Source organism: Taurulus bubalis (assembly GCF_910589615.1).
Source record: "Taurulus bubalis genome assembly, chromosome: 3".
NCBI lineage: Eukaryota > Metazoa > Chordata > Actinopteri > Perciformes > Cottidae > Taurulus > Taurulus bubalis.
In genome coordinates this window covers 37012532-37033158 of record NC_136591.1, presented here as the reverse complement: position 1 = coordinate 37033158, position 20627 = coordinate 37012532, and the positions used below count along the sequence as shown (strand labels likewise).

Here is a 20627-nt window from a genome sequence, read left to right as displayed (position 1 = left end):
TAACCGAAGAGTTAACGTTATGTTTTTAAAACAAATAAACACAACTTTTGGTCAGTCCATGCACGGGAATGTGGCCAAAAAGGACGAAGAAGTACTGAGAATGTCCACTGTGAACATTTACTCTTGGTACTAATTTGCTGAATGAAGATTGTGAATATGAAAAACACAAAATATTCAGTAATTTATTGACAAAAATTGCAAAAAACTGTTGTATACACAACCTATAATTGAAAATAAGAGCCTTTTGAGTCAGAGGACGTTGTTAAAAGTATTACTTTGTTTCACAATATACAAAAAAGAAAACCACAATCCACCCACCGGAATAATATTGACAAAAAACAACACACAGTAGTACATCGGTACAATGTAGTGCAACGTGTTTCACAGTCAGCGAGTACTTACATTAATCAGCCACAAGGGGGCAGCAACGGCTTATTCTGTACAGTCCGAAATAATCCACAAATATTTACACTTCAACAGAGGAAGAGACGCCGACTCGTTTTACTGCTTCGTCAGCTCAATTCAGTTTGATTCAAACAACACAAGAGGCCAATTAAAAAGAGAGAAGATACTTAAATAAATATCAGTTCTTAGAGTGACCCAAACAGGTAAAACGGCACTTTTTAGTTAAAAGTTTAGCGGAATATGAAGAGTTCTTTGATATGAATTATACAAATAAAGAAAAAACAAGTACATTAAATAAAATACCCAAATATGTGTGAGATGATCTGAACGCTGACTTGCGACGAGACTTAATTGTTTTATAAAGAAAATGCTGCTTACTCTGAATCAATGCCAATTAATTCATGTACACCGATTACATTTCCTCATGATATTATATTGTTATCTAATGAATAATGCCCTAAAAAGCACAACATGGAATGTTTACACTTCAGTTTTAGACAATTCAGATGTAACATTTTAAATAGTGAGCAGTTACCTTTAGTTTCCATGTTTTTATGCTAAGCTAAGCTAACTGGCTGTAGCTGCAAAGTTATTTGCGTTTTTCCCAAAATCCCAACAACATTTAATTACAAAAGATTCATTTATTGTATTTTCTAGTATTGAGAGAGTAACAGAAGGAAAGCTATGGGTTGAATCATTTAAAGAACGACAAGAAAATGAGCTCATGTTGTTTCTCGACGTACTCGGTACTCTGTGATTAGGATTCATTTTTTCATTTCCCGCCAATTTGGTACGATTATAGAGCGTAACGCCTCACTATAACACCTCCTGACTGTCCTTTATATTTGTTATCATTTCATATGATTGAGGGGCAGAAAAACTACAACCTGTTAACATTATATTGTTGTGAATGCTTTGAAACAACATATTAGACCAACAAATAAGACTACCAGGTCAAAAAACTAATAATTTAAACACATTTTTTTCTCCATCTTTATCTCAAACTACCCTCTTTTTTGCAAACAACCCTCCACAGTTTGTGATAAAACAAAAAATATGTCTTGTTTATTATGAAGATTCTTGGATAATCGACTCTTCGCTAAGTCCCGCCCCTCTAACACAGACTGGCCAATCATAGCGTAGCATCAGCCAGCTCCAACCAGGGGTCCAACTTTCTACTTTTTTTGCTTCTCTTAAAATGAGAACAGCTTGATGGAGTAGAAGTGGGGGGCGGGGCTTAGCAAAGGGTTAATTGGCAGCTTGAATCCAATGTGTTTCTCGTCTTCTCTCCATGTCTCGTCTGGATCTTTTTTGGATCTTTTTGGATCTTCCCCTCCTTCCTTTCATCCACTTGCCTTCTCAGCTACCTTCCTACCTTCTTTCCCCCATTCTCTCTCTCTCTCTCTCTCTCTCTCTCTCTCTACGTGATGTTGGATATGGGGTCGCTGATTTTCAGACACCTCCAGTAGATGGTTCTTGCCATGGTGAACAGAGCGAGCAGGACCAGCAGCGCCCACGAGACGTAGATCCCTCTGGAGTTCTGGGCGGGTATCCACGTCCCAACCTGAACGCACAGACACATTATTACACAAGACATTTATTTTCTTGGGAAACATTTCCTACTAGGCCTCTAAAGCCAAAAAAGACACTTTGGTTGAACTTGTCATTCATTGGAGACAAAAAGGTAAAAAAAACGTTCATCTAAAGAACCGTTTCTTCTAGGAATAGATGCCGTATGCTGCGGATTTTAAATGTATTATTCTACGTCCCGTAGATTCATACTTCAATGAAACATTGCTCATCATATTTCTGATATAGATATGATGGGGGGGGGGGAAAGAAAAAGTAGTTCCAGCCGTATTTTTTTTTAAACAAAACTGCCGTTTCGTCAGGATGAAGCCGGTTTAAGGAACACGTGATGAAAATGTCTGCTTGAGAAACTGATGAATGCGTTTTAACTCGAGAAAAAGAAGAAGTAAACAGGTTCTGACGCGAGTGTGTGCTTTCTTTCTTGATGTGAGCTTTCTGGGTGTAAACAGGCAAAACAAGTTCCCCTAGATTTACCCTTCATGGCCCACTTAAACTACTGGAAACTATCAAAAGTGAAATCAAGACTGCAGTTTGTTCTACAAGCATTTTAGAAGTTCCTCTTAATAATTTACAACACAATCGGTACTTAAATGTCTTCACATATAAACACACACACACACACACCATAAGTCCTGCAGTGGAGGCGGCGAGGACAACAAACAGCAGGAAGCACAGTAGGCTCCTCCTCCTGGGGTACCGCGGACCAATAGAAGAGCTGCAAATTAAAAAAAGGCGGGATTACTATTAATAGAATCAGAACAGAATGTCTGTTCGCTAGGAACCGTTCTAAGGAGAATCTGTTGAGCTCTTACACTTTTCGGCAGTGTGGACATCGGGCCAACGTCCGGTCTGAAAACTCCGTCCACTGGAAGAGAAACAGGAAGTGAATTGAGAAGAGAAAAATAAAGAAGTGAAATCTGCGTCGTCAGTGTGTGTGTGTGTGTGTGCGTGTGTGTGTGTGCGTGTGTGTGTGTGTGTGTGTGTGTGTGTGTCCTACCAGGAATGTATTGGAGCAGTGTCCACAGATGACCCTGATGCCAACGGGCTGATGCTGCGGTTCAGGACTTTCTCTGCCGATGTGAACGGGGCCCAGGTTGATGACGCGTTTACTGGCAGGAAAAAAAGAAGGAAAGATGAGCATTTAAAACAACTAAGAGCTGGTGGTCCTTAGAATTGAATGTCACGTAAATTCAGACCAAGAAACACAGCAAACTCCTACTTCACACGACAGGTGTGAGAAGAGTCGATTGAAGTGAATATTGGACTCATATTTGTGAGGTGGACTCTAAACGAATGATAATGTTTCTCCAATGCTAAGAGGTGTGTGAATAAGCAACCGTTTAAATAAATTAAATAATCCCACTAATAAGTATAAGAAGAGGCCAGCTGCACGAGTTGAGTGATTCGCCGAGTGGCCGTTTGGACGAACGTCTTCTTCTTGCGATTGCGAGCCCAAAGTAATCCCCCAGCGGTCCAGCGTCTCACCAGTACGGCCTCGGACAGGCGATCCTCTGCGACGTGACTTTGCAGATCAGGAGACAGTTGCACGGACAGCGGACGTACTTCTTTCCAACGGGGGCGTTCTTTATCGGCTACGGAGAGACGGATGGAGAAACAGAAGCACAAGGAAATGTGAAAAACACCCTTTTTTTAAATGTCAGTGTCAGCGTCAGGAGTTTAAATAGTTTTCAGCAGTTCAGTTTTGAGCTCATCAGCAGAATATCTTGGAAAGACTTGACATGAATCACTCAGTCGGTGTTTTATGGTTCCTGACTGCAGTCGTTCTAAAACTTTAGACTCTCAGATCTGTGAAAACAAGGTGAACGGCTCACAAAATTACAATTTGGTATTATATTTTTAAGTGATTTTATTCCATAATTGTACTTATCCACCACATTGCACTTTTACTGCTTCTCTTTTGCACTCTGGTCAGATGATAAACTACCTGTTGTTGTCCCAGTACTTGTACAATGACAATAAAGTTGAATCTGAATAATTCAGATTATAAGATTAGATAAAAAAAGTTGCAGCGAAACAAACATTAAAAAACACATACAACTCAGGGATGACAGATGTTTAAACATACAATACAAAGGTTCTAAGCTGACCGTGTGATGCAGAAAGACGGGAATCAAAACACAGAAAGTGTTCCAATGGATGAAAATCCGTATTTATAATACTTTAAATAAACAAAGTCAGTATTTTGAACGTTGAACCGCATCTTGTATTAGTTCAAAAGGTAAAAGAAGTGTTCCACAAGACACTTTCAAACAGAGACACAAGGTGGGACTAAATGTTTGGTTACAGCAGTACATTCCACCTGTGCGTGGTTCCAGCTGTGTGTGTGGTTCCACCTGTGTACGTGGTTCCAGCTGTGTGTGTGGTTCCACCTGTGTACGTGGTTCCACCTGTGCGTGGTTCCACCTGTGTGTGTGGTTCCACCTGTGCATGGTTCCACCTGTGTACGTGGTTCCACCTGTACGTGGTTCCACCTGTGTGTGTGGTTCCACCTGTGCATGGTTCCACCTGTGTGTGTGGTTCCACCTGTGTGTGTGGTTCCACCTGTGCGTGGTTCCACCTGTGTGCGTGGTTCCACCTGTGCGTGGTTCCACCTGTGTGTGGTTCCACCTGTGTGTGGTTCCACCTGTGTGTGGTTCCACCTGTGCGTGGTTCCACCTGTGTGCGTGGTTCCACCTGTGTGTGGTTCCACCTGTGCGTGGTTCCACCTGTGCGTGGCTCACCGTGGCTTCGTTGCAGACGCCGCACTTCACCACGTGCTGGTGCGTCTTGCCCTCCACCGATATGGCGCTCTGGCAGACCCGGCAGCTGATGACCGGAGCGCTGCTGCTGTCCGGGCTGCCCTGTGGCGAGTAAGGGGGCGGAGGCTCGCCGGCGGCAACCGAGCTGGGGAACGGCGCCAAAGCTAAGAGAGAGAGACAGAGAGAGAGAGAGTTTAGTTTCACTTATCTAAGTTTCGGCACCAATACCAACACAATGATCCCCCCCCCCCCCCGATACCAAAATAGAACCCAAATTATAATTTGTCCCATTAGTTTAGTGTATGTCTGAATACCTGCAAAAATACATGGCTGTAGACTCTTTATCTATACAAGAAACCAAACGTCCCGAGTGTTAGATGTTGTCGACACACAAGCAGATGTACAAGAATTGTGGGCGTTACTTTAAATTTAAATTAGAGAGCGTCTGGGTAAAGAATAAGTAAACAAAATTATGGATCCAGGGTTATTTTTCTGCAGGCGAAGCCTCGACGGAAACGAAGAGCACCTCCACTTACAACATAAATAAAAAATGCAATCTTATGAAACAAGACAATCACTTCCAGGGTAACAAAAAAGAAAAGCAAACGTCATATATTTCGAGGAGCGTCACGATTGTTTACGTCATCTACAAGGTTAACACAGTTTGTTTAAAACCCAGAAAAATATATTTTAGCTCGCGAAGCCAAAACACGCAAACATAAATCACGCTTTGTAAACCAAAGTTGATCGATTTAAATCTGCATATTATCAACGCTAATAAAAGCCTGTTTTAGAGTGGCGATAACAGCTGCACTCACGGAAACTGGTGTCCTTAAAAGAACTCTCCGCCCCCATAACTCATTCCAGCTGATATACTGATCCACAATTTATCTGCTTACAGTGAGTCATGTATTTGGTCAGTAAATACTGCGTATCAATTACATCAGTTATCGTGACATTATCAGAGTAACACCCAAAGGACACACTTTGTGTAACACGTGAAAGGAAGGAGAAAGGGTGGGAAGAGAAGATTTAAGTTCAGTTATTAAGAAACGATAAAAGAAGTAAAAGAGCAGGATGCAACAAATATAACGGTGGAATAATTACATACTTAAAATCGCATAAAGGTTGATTATTTTTGTTGAATGTGAACTGAGATAACAATAATAATAATAATAGCATAATAAATGCAAATCGATGGTCATATTTCAAACTGTTTTGCTGAGAGAAACAGAAAGTTTGGCTAAACTTTGACCTTTTTGTCCACAATGCAAACAGCAAACTTCTAACGAAACTCACCACTAATCAGTTTCGGTTCTCCTCGATCAAACCGGACATTTGAGTTCAGTTTCACGTGACTTACTATATTAACGACGTAATTTTCTCTATTTTACTTGGCTTGAGTAACTATATACTTATATTCCACTATATCTCAGAGGTACATATTGTACTTTTTACTACATCTCAGAGGTACATATTGTACTTTTTACTACATCTCAGAGGTACATATTGTACTTTTTACTACATCTCAGAAGTACATATTGTACTTTTTACTACATCTCAGAAGTACATATTGTACTCCTACTACATCTCAGAGGTACATATTGTACTTTTTACTCCGCTTCATTTGTCTGACAGCTTTCATTACTCATCAGATTCTACTTCTTCACACCCTTCCTGTTTTTTTAATTGAATGTTTCTGATCAACTGGAGGATGAAGTGTTGTTTTTCTGAGCATTTAAAATTAGCACAATCTCACACACCTACAGCAATCAAATGCAACATAAGCAGCAGTAATACCCATAAAACCCTCGTATAAAAACAATGCTTGCATGAGTATATTTTGCTCATAATACGTACATATTTTGATTTATTAAGTTTTAAGTTGTGGTCTTTGTACTTTTGCCTCAGTAATTAAGTAAATACTTATTCCACCTCCGCTTACAATACACATGTGTGTGTCTTCACTGTGGCAGCATAAAAACGTTGCTAAACTTGAATAAAAACACATAAAATATGTCATATGTATATTTTCGTGAGTTAAATCTCGCTGTTTGTTATTGTAACTTCAGTATTTATAGCTAACGTAGCTCGCTCGCGCACTAGTTGACGGTTTTCTCCAACATAAATACACAATTAAACACTAAAATGTGTCGGTCATGACCCTCCTTAAAACGCGCGGCCCGGCGGGAGGAGAGCAGTGACGTACTCTGAGCCGTGTATCCGTGCAGGCTGCCGCCGGGAGAGACGCCGTTGGTGCCGTCGTGCTGCTCGGACAGCAGCGGCGACCGCTCCCCGTCCTCCATCGCTGCCACGCGGCCTCGAGGAGAGTCTCTTCCCGTGAAGAAGGAATCCTGGTATGTTTCTTGATGGCGTCGCTGAGGAGATCTCGACCCCCTCTAAAAAAAAAAAGCCCGTCACTCAGTGGGTCCGGGTATTAGACGTCCACATGACACGGCGAGAACACGGAGGGCGGAAGCGAAGTAACGAAAACATCGTGTCACGTGACAGGGGAATCTGAGTCACGGTCGCGATGGACAAGCGCGCTCGACCAATGAGCGAGCTCGGTTTGGATGGGCGGGTTCACGGGCTTCCGTTGGGCCGTTAGACAGCCGGGGCCGCGTTCCAACACTAATACACATCGTCCTTTACTGGGTGTTACACACCTTTTCAGAGCCTTCATTGTTCCAATGTATAATAAAAAAAACATAATTAACATAATTAAACTCTTATTTTACATTAGTACATTTAAAGAGCTGCATTTCACTTCCAAACATGTTCTGTTTATTGGTTTTGTTTGCTCCTGTGTCTTTCTATTTTTTGTTTTGTTCTGTTTGACTCTGTCCTAAAGCGTCTTTGAGTATATAGAAAAGCGCAATATACAATTAAAGTATTATTATTATTATTTCAAATTCTGGGCATTAATGTAGCAGCAAGCAATTTGATAAATTATGATATTGTGGCAAGTTGCATGGATCATTAGACAGAATTGTTCAGTGTCCCAAGCTGTTTAATGTCAATCAAAGACACATGGTAAAAACAGAAAAAGCAATACTAATGAAAAGAAAGCCAATTAAGGACAATAAGACAGCAAAGATGATGAACACCCTCAGGAACCATGAAGGAAAACGTAAATAACCCACATTGAGTAGACTGTCTCTGTCCATGGTGCTGAACTCAGACAGTCAGACACTGACCTGTCTGAATGTTAATGTCTATGTGTGGATGTTTCAGGTTATGCTCCGAAAAACAGCCCTGTGTTCAGCTTTGTGACGATTGTAAAGTCGATACAGGAGGGATTTCATATTTAGTTTGATGCAGTTATAATGTCCCAAAAAACATGAGCAACACCCCAGAGGTCCAATCAGATGGATATTCGGACAAATTACAACATATTTCTAATTTTTTATTTTTTTTAATTACACAGATACATGTGTTGTCACTGATCAGGATGCAAATTGTATTGCAAATGTTGTCACTGCTTGGACAAATAAAATCCATCTGTGTTTGGGCAAAAAGTTTTAAGATTTTATCACAGCAAACAATATGTAATATTGTATTTTTGCATCTAGTGGTTACATCAACTAAAAACACAATGGATATAATAAACACTTCATAAACTAGCATTTATTAGAATCTTCAGTAACAGAACGTTTAAGAAGAAACTGGCATTATACAATATTAAAATAAGAAGTATCTGTTATGCAGATATCAAAACAAAGCCAAGAGGATCACACACACAATATAATGAGATGTGTGAGTTACGGGCCACACAGAGCTTCACTCTCTTCTGTTTCCTCTTCTTCGTCGGTTTCCTCCTCCTCTGGGAGCTTCCTCCAGCTCAGTTTGACATCTTTAGTTACTCCGTTATCGCTCAGCTTGCTCTGCATCTACGGAGACATAAAAGACAACTTCAATGTGCAACACCATCATTCGGTTGGAGGGTCATCGCTGCTTTCTGGAGCGATTGGAGTTTTGAACATCAGGTGCAATTTTATGACTTTATTCAAGCTGTGAGGAATTCCTCAAAGGTTAACCATGAAAGTTACCGATTTCAAGATGGACTCCAACACAGCCGGGTCCGTCATGTTCACAGAAGAGTTGACAGTCAGCTTCAGCCGCACCATGTGTTTCTTCACTGCATCTGGTCAGAATAGAAGAGGGAACGATGTATGTTTTATTATTCCTCATTTAATTAAACTTGAAAGAATCGATTTTGGGTGAATTTGTTTATTCTTTCTCAAAATTTAAATGAGAAGATTGATACCAATCTAATGTCCGGGTTAGGGGTTTCCTCCCGTCTCCAGTATTCAAGCTAAGCTAAGCTAACCGGCTGCCGCTTACTGAAATAAGATAATCCTTTATTAGTCCCACAGGATTACAGCAGCAGACAGGTAAAGTGCACACAAGAGACACATAGTAAAAAACAAGTAATATACATAAAAGTAAACAGTAAAACAGTAATAAAAACAGTAAAATAATCCACAATAGCAGTATTATATATATACAGACAGAATAAAACAAGTATTTAAAATGTATTTATATTGCACCAGTTAAAGTGATTAAAGTGTTTTTGTGGTCTATTGCGAGCTCAGCTGGTTGTGCAGCCTGGCAGCAGCAGGAAGGAAGGACTTACGGTACCTCTCCTTCACACACTGCACAGGCATGAGGGTGGTATTCATCTTTTCTTCTCACACTGACCAGAAAACACAGCCTGCATGGTATAAGAGTGATAATGCACTCTTGACGGGTCCTGATATTGTAAATAATGAAGCTCCTCGACATAATATTCGTTCATAAACGTGACATTATGAAACGTTGCTTACCAGTGTAGCAGATAAAGGGCATTTCTTTAGCACAATCCTGTGCTGTCATTCCGAGAGGTTTGCTGTTGACCTCGAGCACGGCGCAATCACCGAGTCCATTTGGCGAGGGCTGCCCCGGCCTCCAGGGCGTGAACGAGGATTCACTCCCGTCGGACCACGCCCAGGACGTCCCCGTCAGCCCGATCCAGACCGGGTCCTCCGTCGCCATACTCTGCAGCTCCTCGTTCTCGAGCCGGTTCCTCACTCGGGCCAGGTCCGTGTGCCGCTCCCTGCAGTGAGTCTGAGCGGCGAGCCAATCCATGGTGCGGTTCCCCAGAATGAACCGTTGAGAGGGAACCGTTCTGGATTCTGCAAATGGGGAGAAACATTTAGTCCGTCGCTGGAGGGTTGGAAACTTTAGATGATGGTTACGATCTCATTTAGGGATGCAGAATGTATCAGTTTAATGTTGTATTGTCACATATAAAATGTATTAGTTGAATGGAGCCACACTCTAATGTGATACAATCTGGAGGATGATGATTTATGTCTGATTTATGTTCATGTTTTCTGTCCTTGTCTGATTGTTCGTATAGTTGGTTGTTACGCTGTTATGTATTATTTGTTTTGTTTTTGTTGTCTAGTTTGAGGTAATGTGTAACTAGTATAAACTTAAAATAAAATGATCGAAAGAAAGACCTGATAGGTATTCTGACAATGAGGCATGATACTTTCTGATGCTATTTAAATATATTGTAAAAAAACAAACACATAAAACCCATAAATTCAATAATTAATGTTATATTTCCATCTTTTGCGTAGAATAACAAACCTTTAATATATACATACACAAGTAATTTATTGAACTAAAATTCATATATTTGCAGCTTTCAACATAAACAAATGTGACTGCATGTGACCCATGTCTTAACTCAACAAGCTGCCAATGATATGAATTTCTTTGTCAAACTTTCTTCCACTTTTTGTCTCAATGTATCACAGTGTTTAGACCCCAGAGCATCCGACACAACATCATAATCACGAGCTTACCGTCGTAGCAGGAGAAGTTCAAACTGCGGCTGCAGTCCGTAGCGAACCAGTCTCCAGTCTCTCCAATGCTCCCACAATCATGTGGTTTCTCTAAGGGTTCACCCCTTGTCCACTTCCAGAAGGTCTGTTCTCCCGCTTTGTAGTCGTCGGCGTTCGACAGTGACCAACCCCAACTTCTGTACAAACCGAGGAAGACGTACGAGACCCCGGACTTAATCAGACCAGAGAGTTTCTGCAGATCCTCCTCGTCGTTGATGGTGACCAAATCAGTGTGTTTGTCTCTGCAGTACAGCCGGGCATCGAGCCAAGTTTTGGGTTTATTGATGAAGTTGTACTGACGGTGTTGAAGAGAGGATGTGAAGTGGAACAGACCTGTGACAAGGGTTGAAGAAGTATTAGGAGAATTTACGAAAAACACCAAATGTAAAAGTTCTGCATTCAAAGTGTAAGATAAGATACGACAAGATAATCCTTTATTAGTCCTGCAGTGGGACATTTCAGGATTACAGCAGCAAGAGACCCATAGTAAAATAAAATAAAAAATAAGTAATATAAGTAAACAGTAAAACAGTAATAAAAACAGTAAAATAGTCCACAATAGCAGTATTATATATACAGCCAGAATAACAAGTATTTAAACATGTATGTTAAAGTACAGCAGTATTGTGAGATAACTGAACCGGATGTAGCCGCCTGATATTTTAAAAGGGTATCATATGTTGTTGCTTTTTTTAATGTAAAATCTTAATCTGAAAAGTAACTCAGCTGTTAAATAAATGTCACTCCAGTATAGTACAAGAACCCCAAATGGTACAGTATTTGAGTCCCAATGCGCCATGCAAAGTGAAGGCTTCAGAGCGCACCGTTTATTTGCATAGTCATGTGAGATAAACTGTTGGTACGGATTGAGAAGAAGAACATATTGTTGATGCTCATAGCTCACCTGAGAGAACCAACATGCCAACAAATCTCCACTCCATGGTCTTCAGTTCCTATAATAATCAATGTATGGACAAAACAAATTAATGACTAATAACAAAATAAATATAATGAAATAAATACATAGAAACACGCATATGTGTATATATATATATATATATATATATATATATATATATATATATATATATATATATATATATAGATATATCTTCAAGACAAATTAAGGAAAAAAGCGGTAATTCAAGCCACCATAAATGTCATCATATTATTGTGATGATAATATAACTCACCTGTGACGGAGAAAGCAGATGATCTCTATCAAGAGAACCCAACTAGTCTTCTCTTGTTCTTTGCATCTTGATTCTGCCTTTTAAAGCAACACTGCATGCATATTCAAAACAGGAGGCATGCCTGTTTTTTCCCCTGTATCTCATCCCCTCACTGATAATTCACACGATGATGCCTAAATCTTTTTTTTCTGTCAGTTAGCTCTCTTTGATTCAGACAAAAGTAGAGTTTTATATATAATCTCCCTGCTGTTAAACAAAATGCATCAGCAGACATAGTTAAATGCTGCACTGATCAATATGAGCATTGTAACAATGGATATAAAAGATAAGACATAAAACTTACATTTATATTTTGTCCATGCAGTTTTACAAGTAGTAGTGTTGTGCAGAAATGTGCAAAATATGTATCAAGGGATGTAGACGGATGTAGACGTTAAAGTGGAGCGTCTATTTAGGGGGGGCGATAATAAATGTGTCTTGTGTAAATAGGCAATCCATTCGCTAACACATTAGTCATTGCAGCTTTATAAAAATATGTCATTGTGCAACTTGTATTGCTGCTCACAAATAGTCAAACACAATCTATGAATGCAGCTTTAAGGAAACGTGAGCTGCACAGCAGCCTGGCCTCACTGCCAGGGATGCAAATACTGACCCTTGGGGCTGTGGCCCTCGACGTCTCAACTAACATCTAAGAAAAACCAGCCCGTCATTATAATACGCTCAGAGCAAGTATAATATAAAGAGTGAGGAAATCTGCTCAAGGTGGGAGGGAGGGTCACAGGACTTTTACTTTGAAGGCCAATGTTAGAAACTAAAAGTTCAGTGATTTTGATGTTATTTCAATGCGACACAACTACGTCATATGACGTTATCCTATAGCTTAAGTTACATTCACAACCGTACTTATTGAAGCCAAAGTGGTTGCTTTGCCTTAACCCACTTGCTCCCAAACTGTTTCAAATGACGGCGTCTCAAATGATTCTGTGTAACAAACCATCTGGCAGGTCGCGTTATGGGGGCTTCTGCCCAAAATATGATGAGCAGGGATGAGATCCTATTGTTCACAGACAGTGACTTATAATAATGGAGTGGAGTGCAGTGTTTAGATATTTCCATCCTCTTCCTCCCTGCATGGTTTGGCGTGTGTCCTCTAAGAATGCAAAGCACATGGAAACATGGACGGTCTGTTTGGACTGATGCAAAGGTTTTGCAAAACAGAGAAGGTTTCTGGGTCCAGAGTAAAACAAGCCTCTTTATTTCATAAACAAATCACCATAGAAACACAGATGTCGACATTATTCTCATACATTTTTTTTTATCATTAAAGCTGGAATCATTAATCTGACATTGTCAATGTTAAATCCAGTTTAAAGTGTGCATTGAAAATACAATGCAACACTAATATGTCATACTGGCTTTTGTAGTATTATGCATTGCTCAAAGGTCTCAGGGGGTCAAAGTTAATGCCCGATATATGTGTATTTTTTTAGGAGACAGAACTGATTTCAAATGAAACCAAATTACAAAATAAATCCAAACTATTTTTATTGCTCGTGAGTTAATATGTTTTTGTAATTTAAAGACACATTTGGGCCCAAACCACCTCATGCCACCATGTCTGTACGTGGTGGCATGAGGTGGTTTGGGCCCAGATGTGGCCACAAAGTCCATAGTACTTTGTGATATGGACTCTACGGGCTTGGCCCTCATAAGTCGTCGATCACGCCGTCGTGACTGATCTGAAAAACCAACAAAGATTATGTGTTTTGTCTTTGTAGCTTTGAATGCAACTTTTAGCATGCAGTGCACCAATATATTTCTTTAGAAACTGGCATTGTTCTGTTGAACTTCTGCAGTTCAGAAGCAACTGCAGTCGTGCTAAAAGGTTCTGTGTTGAGGGTGTGGGGAGGTATAATCTTACAGAACTGCTGGTGTACGCACAGTAGAAACCCAGACACCGAGGAGACAAGACTAACTATCAAATACTGAATCAGTTCTGCAAGTTCTTCGGAACGCGATCAAAGGTTCATCCTCAAGTCTACGTCTCACGAATATGGTTAAAGATGATTAACATCTGTGATCACCAATGGCGCTGTATTTTTCCCTTCATCGAAAACACCCGGGCTGAAGAAGGGGAAGATCCTCTCGGAGAACAGGCAGCCGCTGAAGGTGTAGATGTGAGACCTGGCCTTCACGTCGAAGAACGACACGGCCCCCTCCTCGTAATCCGTCAGCACTCCGACCACCTGCGGCTTGTGCTTGAGGGGAAGGAGGACCGAGGGGGAGTCCAGAGCGCGGTACTCTTCCCCGGCCCTCAGCCGCACCGTCCAATAGCCGTTCTCCGGGTTGGAGGTGATCATCCCCTTCCTGTTGACGGACTCCTTGACCACGCCGAGGTCCCAGAAGGTCTTGGACCCCACTGCAACCTGAACGACAAAGCAAGAGAATATGAGGCACCGAACATGGAAACTTCGGCAATCGATCCACCGTCAATCAAGACGCCGACCTGGAAGTAGAACCTCCCGGACAGGAAGCCTCTCTTGGCCAGAACGCAGATGACGGGGTCGAAGCGTTGGGGGTTGTCCGGCACGACGTGCAGCAGGTCGCCGCGGCCCGCCTGCTTTCCGTCGGCTGACAGGACGATGTTTGGATGGGCAGTGTCCGGGTCTAAGAACAAGTCAACTAGGGAGATGAAAATGTAGTTAAATGTAAACAAGATACAGGAGGGCAATATGTTGATATTATATCTATATCGTGACATAAGACCAGATATCGTCTGAGACTTTTAATGTCGTATTATGGCACAAGTGCGGTCTGTTCCAGGTTTTAAAGGTTGCATTACAGTAATGTGACAACGTTTTCCCTTTACCCAGATTATATCCACTATAATAAACAGTACGTTCATTTATCAAAAATCAACCCTACAATATCGTCACATAATCAATATTGAGGATACGTCTATAGATCACTAGTCCAGTCTCTCTAATACAGATTGATCAGCCTTCCTACAACATTATAATTTATTTTATTAATACACAATAAATAATCATCTTGCTCTCCCAATATGCAATGAAATCTTTATTTCCCTGCAGGGTGACGTTTGTTGTGGTGGTTGGAAAATATTGTAAATTGCAAATATACTTTGTTGTATAATATACAACGTGTGTTGTATTTTTGCACTGATATTTTAATTTTGGGTCTTGCGAGCAGCCAAAAAGACCGTCACATTATTCATTATTTTTTTCACACAGGAATATGTTCTTCTCTAATACTACGACTACCATACTTGAACATGTTGGCATCTCTTAGTTAGAAGGTAAAAGGTACTGAAGTGAATTAATCAAATTAATGAGTGAGACGACTGCTGCCATAAATAATAATAAACAAGGATCATCACACATAAATACATGAATTATCTTGTTCTTTGTTTGTATAAATGAGAGACAATCTTGGTGTTAATTGTCTGTGTGTTGCTTTCAGCCTAATTTTCTCCTTTTTTTGTCAAACAACCACAAGGGGGCAGCAAAATCAAAAGGTTTAAAATCCAACCATATTATTTTAACATTATTATTATTATTATAAAGCAATCCAACATGCCAAACACTGAAACTGACTCTGAAACTACATAAATATGTTGAGAGAGGTCTTACCTCCGTATTTCTGTATCTTCTTCATCTCTGAAGACAAATAAAAAAATGTCAGTTAAAAACTAAATCATGACACTTTAGAGAAAAATGAATGAAAAGGTGTCACAAGTTTGACTGTAATATTTCATGATTAGTTTTATGGTGCCATGCTCTACCCAGACAGGACTTTTTCATTTCCCTTTACCTTCCTTCTTCAGGACGTCCAGTTCACGGGTCAGGGTTTGGTCCAGCTTGGACAGCGCCGCCCTCAGCATCCCGACACAGAGCTCAGGGTTCACGCCGAACTCCGTCCACTCTCTGGTGGGAGGAGGAACCATGAGAGAGGGAGACTTCTGCCAGAGGGAGACACGGAGAAGAGGACGTTTCAATATCCCTGCATGAATTCTGAGTAGTGCATTGATTTTAAAGGAGAGCATAGTTTGACTGATGTAAGAAACTTTCTGCCTTTTTGTCTCTAAATCTGAGGTATATCTTTTGTATATTTGGCGTCACTGGCCAAACATGACATAATAACCTTTCAGTTTAATGAAATTCAAGTGGTACTTCGGGGTGACCCCGTATTCTCCACAGTTTAAGGGTTGCTTGTGACCTGTAAGACGTTCAGGTGGTCCTCGCTGTCTCCTAAGTCCTCCATCTCAGCGCTTCTCCTCTGCAGTTCGGAGATTTCCTGCTGCAGCTCGTCGACGAGCTCCTCCGCCCTCCTCTCCGTGACTCTCTGCATCTCCTTGACCTCGGCGTTGACCTCCGCTCGTCTCTCCTCGACTGAGCGAATCAGAGACGTGAAGAGCCGGTCGCTCTCCTTCATCTCCTTCTCTGCACTCGTCTGGACAAGGGGATAAATCAAAAAATAAATATGAAAATCGCAGTCAGAAGTTTTTTCCCACCCTCAAACTTCCTTTAATTTAATTTAATTTAATTCCCTGCCTCTTTTAAAGAGTCACTAAGACGTAGTTTGTGATCATACGGTGACAAACAATCCCAACTCTCTGCGTCGGGGACGAACATTTGCATCACGGGACTCACGTTGCTGAGCTTCAGACAGCTTTTGATCTCCTCCACTTTCTTCAGGCGTTCCTGGATCATCTGCTGGTAATCCGCCTCAGTCTTCTTCATGCGGACCTAAACGGGCAGAAGAGGAACGGAAACCTTCAGTTTGCAGGCGTGTCAAGCTTGTCACCTGCAGTACACGCAAATGAGACTATTAGACACACGCGTATGCAGAAGTTAATATCCAGATTTCAATGCCCAAAGATAGAGATTACAGACGGACTATTTGAAACTCGTGTCTCTCTCTTGGTGACATCATTGGTCATTTGGGTTGTTTGTGATGATTATAATGTAAATGTAGAGATCCCCTGCCATTAAATACATCTGCAGGGTCACCATAGTATGTTATAGTGTATAATGTTATACTATTGTAATGACAAAGTTTATACTATATCATATCATATTCTGTTAATCTACTGTCTTACTACATTATCTAATATATTGTATGTATATTGCTATATTAATACAGACAACAATGATCACTTAATCACATTATATATATATATATATATATATATATACATTCAGTGAAACTGATTGTGCAATACTGTTCTCATATTTCTGTGCCTTATTTTATATATTTTCGTATACTATTAGCATTTATAGCACTTGTTTTGTATTCTTAATTCTTAATTTTAGTTCTAAGTGTTACCTTAAGTTTTAAGTTATTGTAATTCTGTGTGGAAGGAGGATCTAGCAAAATAAGCTTTTCATTGGACGGAGTAACACTGTAAACTGTGCATATTACACTAAAAATATCTATCTATATATTAGTTTGGTGTACCCTGTTTAAATGTAACTTTCACTTTACCTCCTCACTCTGCAAATTCTTTAATTGCTCTTCTACACCTCTTTTTGTTCTTATTGCGCTTCCTGATCTGTCTGTACATATTTCTGATTTTGTGCTGCTGCAACATCTGAATTTCCCCTTTAGGGGTCAATAAAGACTCATTTCCTCATTGTATTATTAACCCAAGCAACGTATGCTCACACAACAACTCTTACCAAAAAGGAACTTTTCATTTGTAAACGTATTTCTCACACATCCTGTATCCTGGGCTGTGCTCCAGGCCTCCATATACCTTCCTCTCCGCGCTCTCGTCCTCCACCGTGACCGCCCGGTGACCTTTGTGCTCCGTCTCGGTGCAGAACTGGCACACGCACTTCTGCTCGTCCCTGCAGAACATCTCCAGCAGCCTCTGGTGCTTCTTGCACAGCCGGTCCTGCAGGTTGGTGACCGGCTCGATCAGCTTGTGGATCATCAAGGTGGCGACTCTCCGGTGGGGCTCCAGGTGGGCTTCGCAGTACGAGGTCAGACACACCAGGCAGGACTTCAGGGCCCTGACCTGCAGGGAGGTCGCAGCGCAGACGTCACACGCCACCTCGCCGGGTTTGGCTGAACACAGCGGCGAGGCCGCCGAACAGACCGTCATCTGCCGAAATGTGTCCGCCAGCTCTTTGAAGGCCGTGTTGACGCTTATTTCAGGCCGGGAGGTGAATGCTTTGTCACAGGCGGGGCACTGGCAGACCTCACTGCTGTCCCACGCGTTCTGGATGCAGGCCTGGCAGAAGTTGTGTCCGCAGGGTGTGGTGACCGGGTCGGTGAACACCTGCTGGCAGAGGGTGCACCGGAACTGTTTTTCTGGCAACATGGAGGCCATTGTCTGTGAAATAAATGAATAATAAAATAGTAAAAAAGGAAGTTAAGTGATCAGTTTGATAGAGGAAGTACATGCAAATATGTAAGTACAGAACAAACACAAACGGGTAGAAAGAGTACTGAACTTCCATCATAAAAGCTCTGAGAGTAAAAACACGTCCTCCACCGTTTATTCAACAGAAACATTCACATAACATACACGTCTTGAAATTCAGGACTTTACACCCTGCACTGTTTAATCAGCTTGGTGTATTAGTCATTGTTGTGTGTATTTATCCGAGAAAACAGACACGCCCACCTCACTTCCCACAGGAAAAAAAGCCACACAATTAAACCGGTGCACCAACACCCTGTTACCAAGGAAAACAACTCTAACAGTTATATTACAGTTAGAAATTATGTCATTATTAATCCTTGCTATGAAAACAAATCTGAAAACTTAAGAAATGTCTGATGAAATCAAATGAATGTAAACTCATACTTAAACTCACATGGTGAATTTGTAAGTTGAAATAACAGAACTTCTCTTTCAATAGTTCTATCAAATAAGTATTTCAGTCCTATTTAGTAAACGCTACACTGTAAAAAAAAAGACAACTAGCACAGGAATGTTATAATTAGGTCAAAAATAATACCTTTGTTGAAATTTGGAAATCTTAGTTAAGTCAACTACTGTAGTCAAAAAGAGAAAACTTAAAAAAAGAAAAGAATTGCATCATGTTGCCTTGATATTTTAAGTTTTCCCAATGTTTTCTTTTACAGTGTAACGAGACAAAGTTTGAGCGAATGAAGAGCTGGTGGAACTGAAAACAGAGGCAGAAACAGAAAATAAATGAACAAGGATTCACTGCCTTGCTCAAGGGCAATGCAACAAGCAGGATACCTGCTGACTCAGACACGTGAGAGTAAGAAGAGGAGGTTGACACCACTCTCAGCCGGTTAGCTTAGCACAAATTCTGGGAACAGTGAAAAATAGCTCGGTCCAAACGTAACAAAATCCCCTCTGAAACTCCTATTATATCTGTTTTATTAAATATTCCAAACACTGTAATGATGAAGTACAATAGGTCCCTTATTAAGGAGGTAAAGCTTAAGGCCTTACAGCCAAACCATCAAATATATAGCTCAGCTCATCATTCAATCCCACCATAGCCATGAAAATACAGTTTGTACATTTGAACTTTACTTCTGGCTCATTCCAACACGAAGAAGGAAAACCAAAACAACTTCTCCAGCACAAATGAGAGACAACAGCAACTTAAAAACCCCTTTTAGCCAACACTGAATGTTAAGAAACATTTCAAAAGCAGCATACCTCAGTGAATGTGAACATATATATGGATACTTTGACAGTTTACCAAAAAAGTGCTGTTCTCCTTTTTAGATTCCAGCTATCTAAACTTTCATTCATCTGCATCTCCATTTTTGCAAGAAAACATATTCCTTTCTGCCGTTATTGAATATTTCTCATACGTACTTCTCTGGGCTGAAGCCGTGCAGTCACACTTCGGTCCTCTGTGACGGAGCAGGTGACTCTGCTGCTGTGTGAATGGGTGTGAATGAGTGTGAATGCATTAACAGGGTTATCAGTGAAGCAGGAACATGTAACGTCAACACAGTTACTCATCAGCCCTCTCCCTCCCTCTCCTGAGCCCGGCCACGTTTTCAGTGCCACCGCTCTACTGTAATTTCCAGCAAACCCCACTATTAGTTACTATAATGTCACATGTTGCAGCATGTGACATTCGTGTGCATGTGTGTGCGCTTATGGGATCACGGGACTACACAGTAGTAGCTCCCAGAGAGGGAAGGGAGTGTGTTTGCCTCATGGGTGGGGTGCTTTAAGTCCAATGGTTAACATTGTCCATGCACGACACACCTGACACATAAACCTCAGCCTGAACTGAGGAATGCTGCAGCTCTGCTTGGCATTGCAAACATGACATATTTACGGTTACTGTCACATGCTTTAGTTCAGAGCATTGTCACACTTGGATAAAGGCCACGAGGAAGGGCACATCAGATCACAGCTCTTTGATAAACACACAGTCGGATAATGCCTGGAACCGGACCAGTGGTGGCTCGTCTACAGATCAAAGATCATGTGACGGGTCCATAAAGTACCAACAGGATGTGCTTAACTGACTTTAGTAGCAGATGACAATGCACTCGAGAGCGGATCTCCTCCAGGTGTGTCTGCATCGCTCACTGCTCTATTGTGTGATTAAAATGAATACAACCCACAATTGGCTAACCACCCCAGTCTAGACACCAGCAAGGCGTCAAAAACACACTTCATTCAAACTAAAAAACAAACAGTCTTACCAAAAGCTACATTTAACTCACCGAGTATCTCTGCCAGCCTAGAAGCGGCATAGTGGCAGTAATGTAGTCAGCAGTGTGTGTGTACTAGTAGTTCAGTTAGCTGT

The 20627-nt window shown here is 41.0% G+C and overlaps 2 protein-coding genes across 2 annotated transcripts; both read right to left on the bottom strand.

Annotated features, from left to right (window-relative positions):
- Nucleotides 1-174: 174 nt before the first annotated feature.
- On the bottom strand, nt 175-7060 carry LOC306734026 (type I phosphatidylinositol 4,5-bisphosphate 4-phosphatase-A-like; the record flags this gene model as incomplete). The annotated part of the gene is made up of 7 exons (XM_079215352.1): nt 175-1969; nt 2620-2710; nt 2808-2860; nt 2993-3104; nt 3481-3587; nt 4737-4918; nt 6964-7060. 7 exons carry the CDS (start codon nt 7058-7060, stop codon nt 1826-1828), a joined length of 786 nt encoding a protein of 261 aa, XP_079071478.1. The 3' UTR covers nt 175-1825.
- Nucleotides 7061-13536: 6476 nt separating this feature from the next.
- LOC306733703 (E3 ubiquitin-protein ligase TRIM38-like) lies at nt 13537-19738 on the bottom strand. Its single transcript, XM_079214984.1, has 8 exons — nt 19676-19738; nt 17621-18202; nt 16515-16610; nt 16081-16314; nt 15676-15823; nt 15495-15521; nt 14351-14526; nt 13537-14270 (listed from the first exon to the last, which is right to left on the bottom strand). The coding sequence occupies exons 2-8, from the start codon at nt 18197-18199 to the stop codon at nt 13902-13904; spliced, it is 1629 nt and encodes a 542-aa protein (XP_079071110.1). The 5' UTR covers nt 18200-18202; nt 19676-19738; the 3' UTR covers nt 13537-13901.
- Nucleotides 19739-20627: the final 889 nt, after the last annotated feature.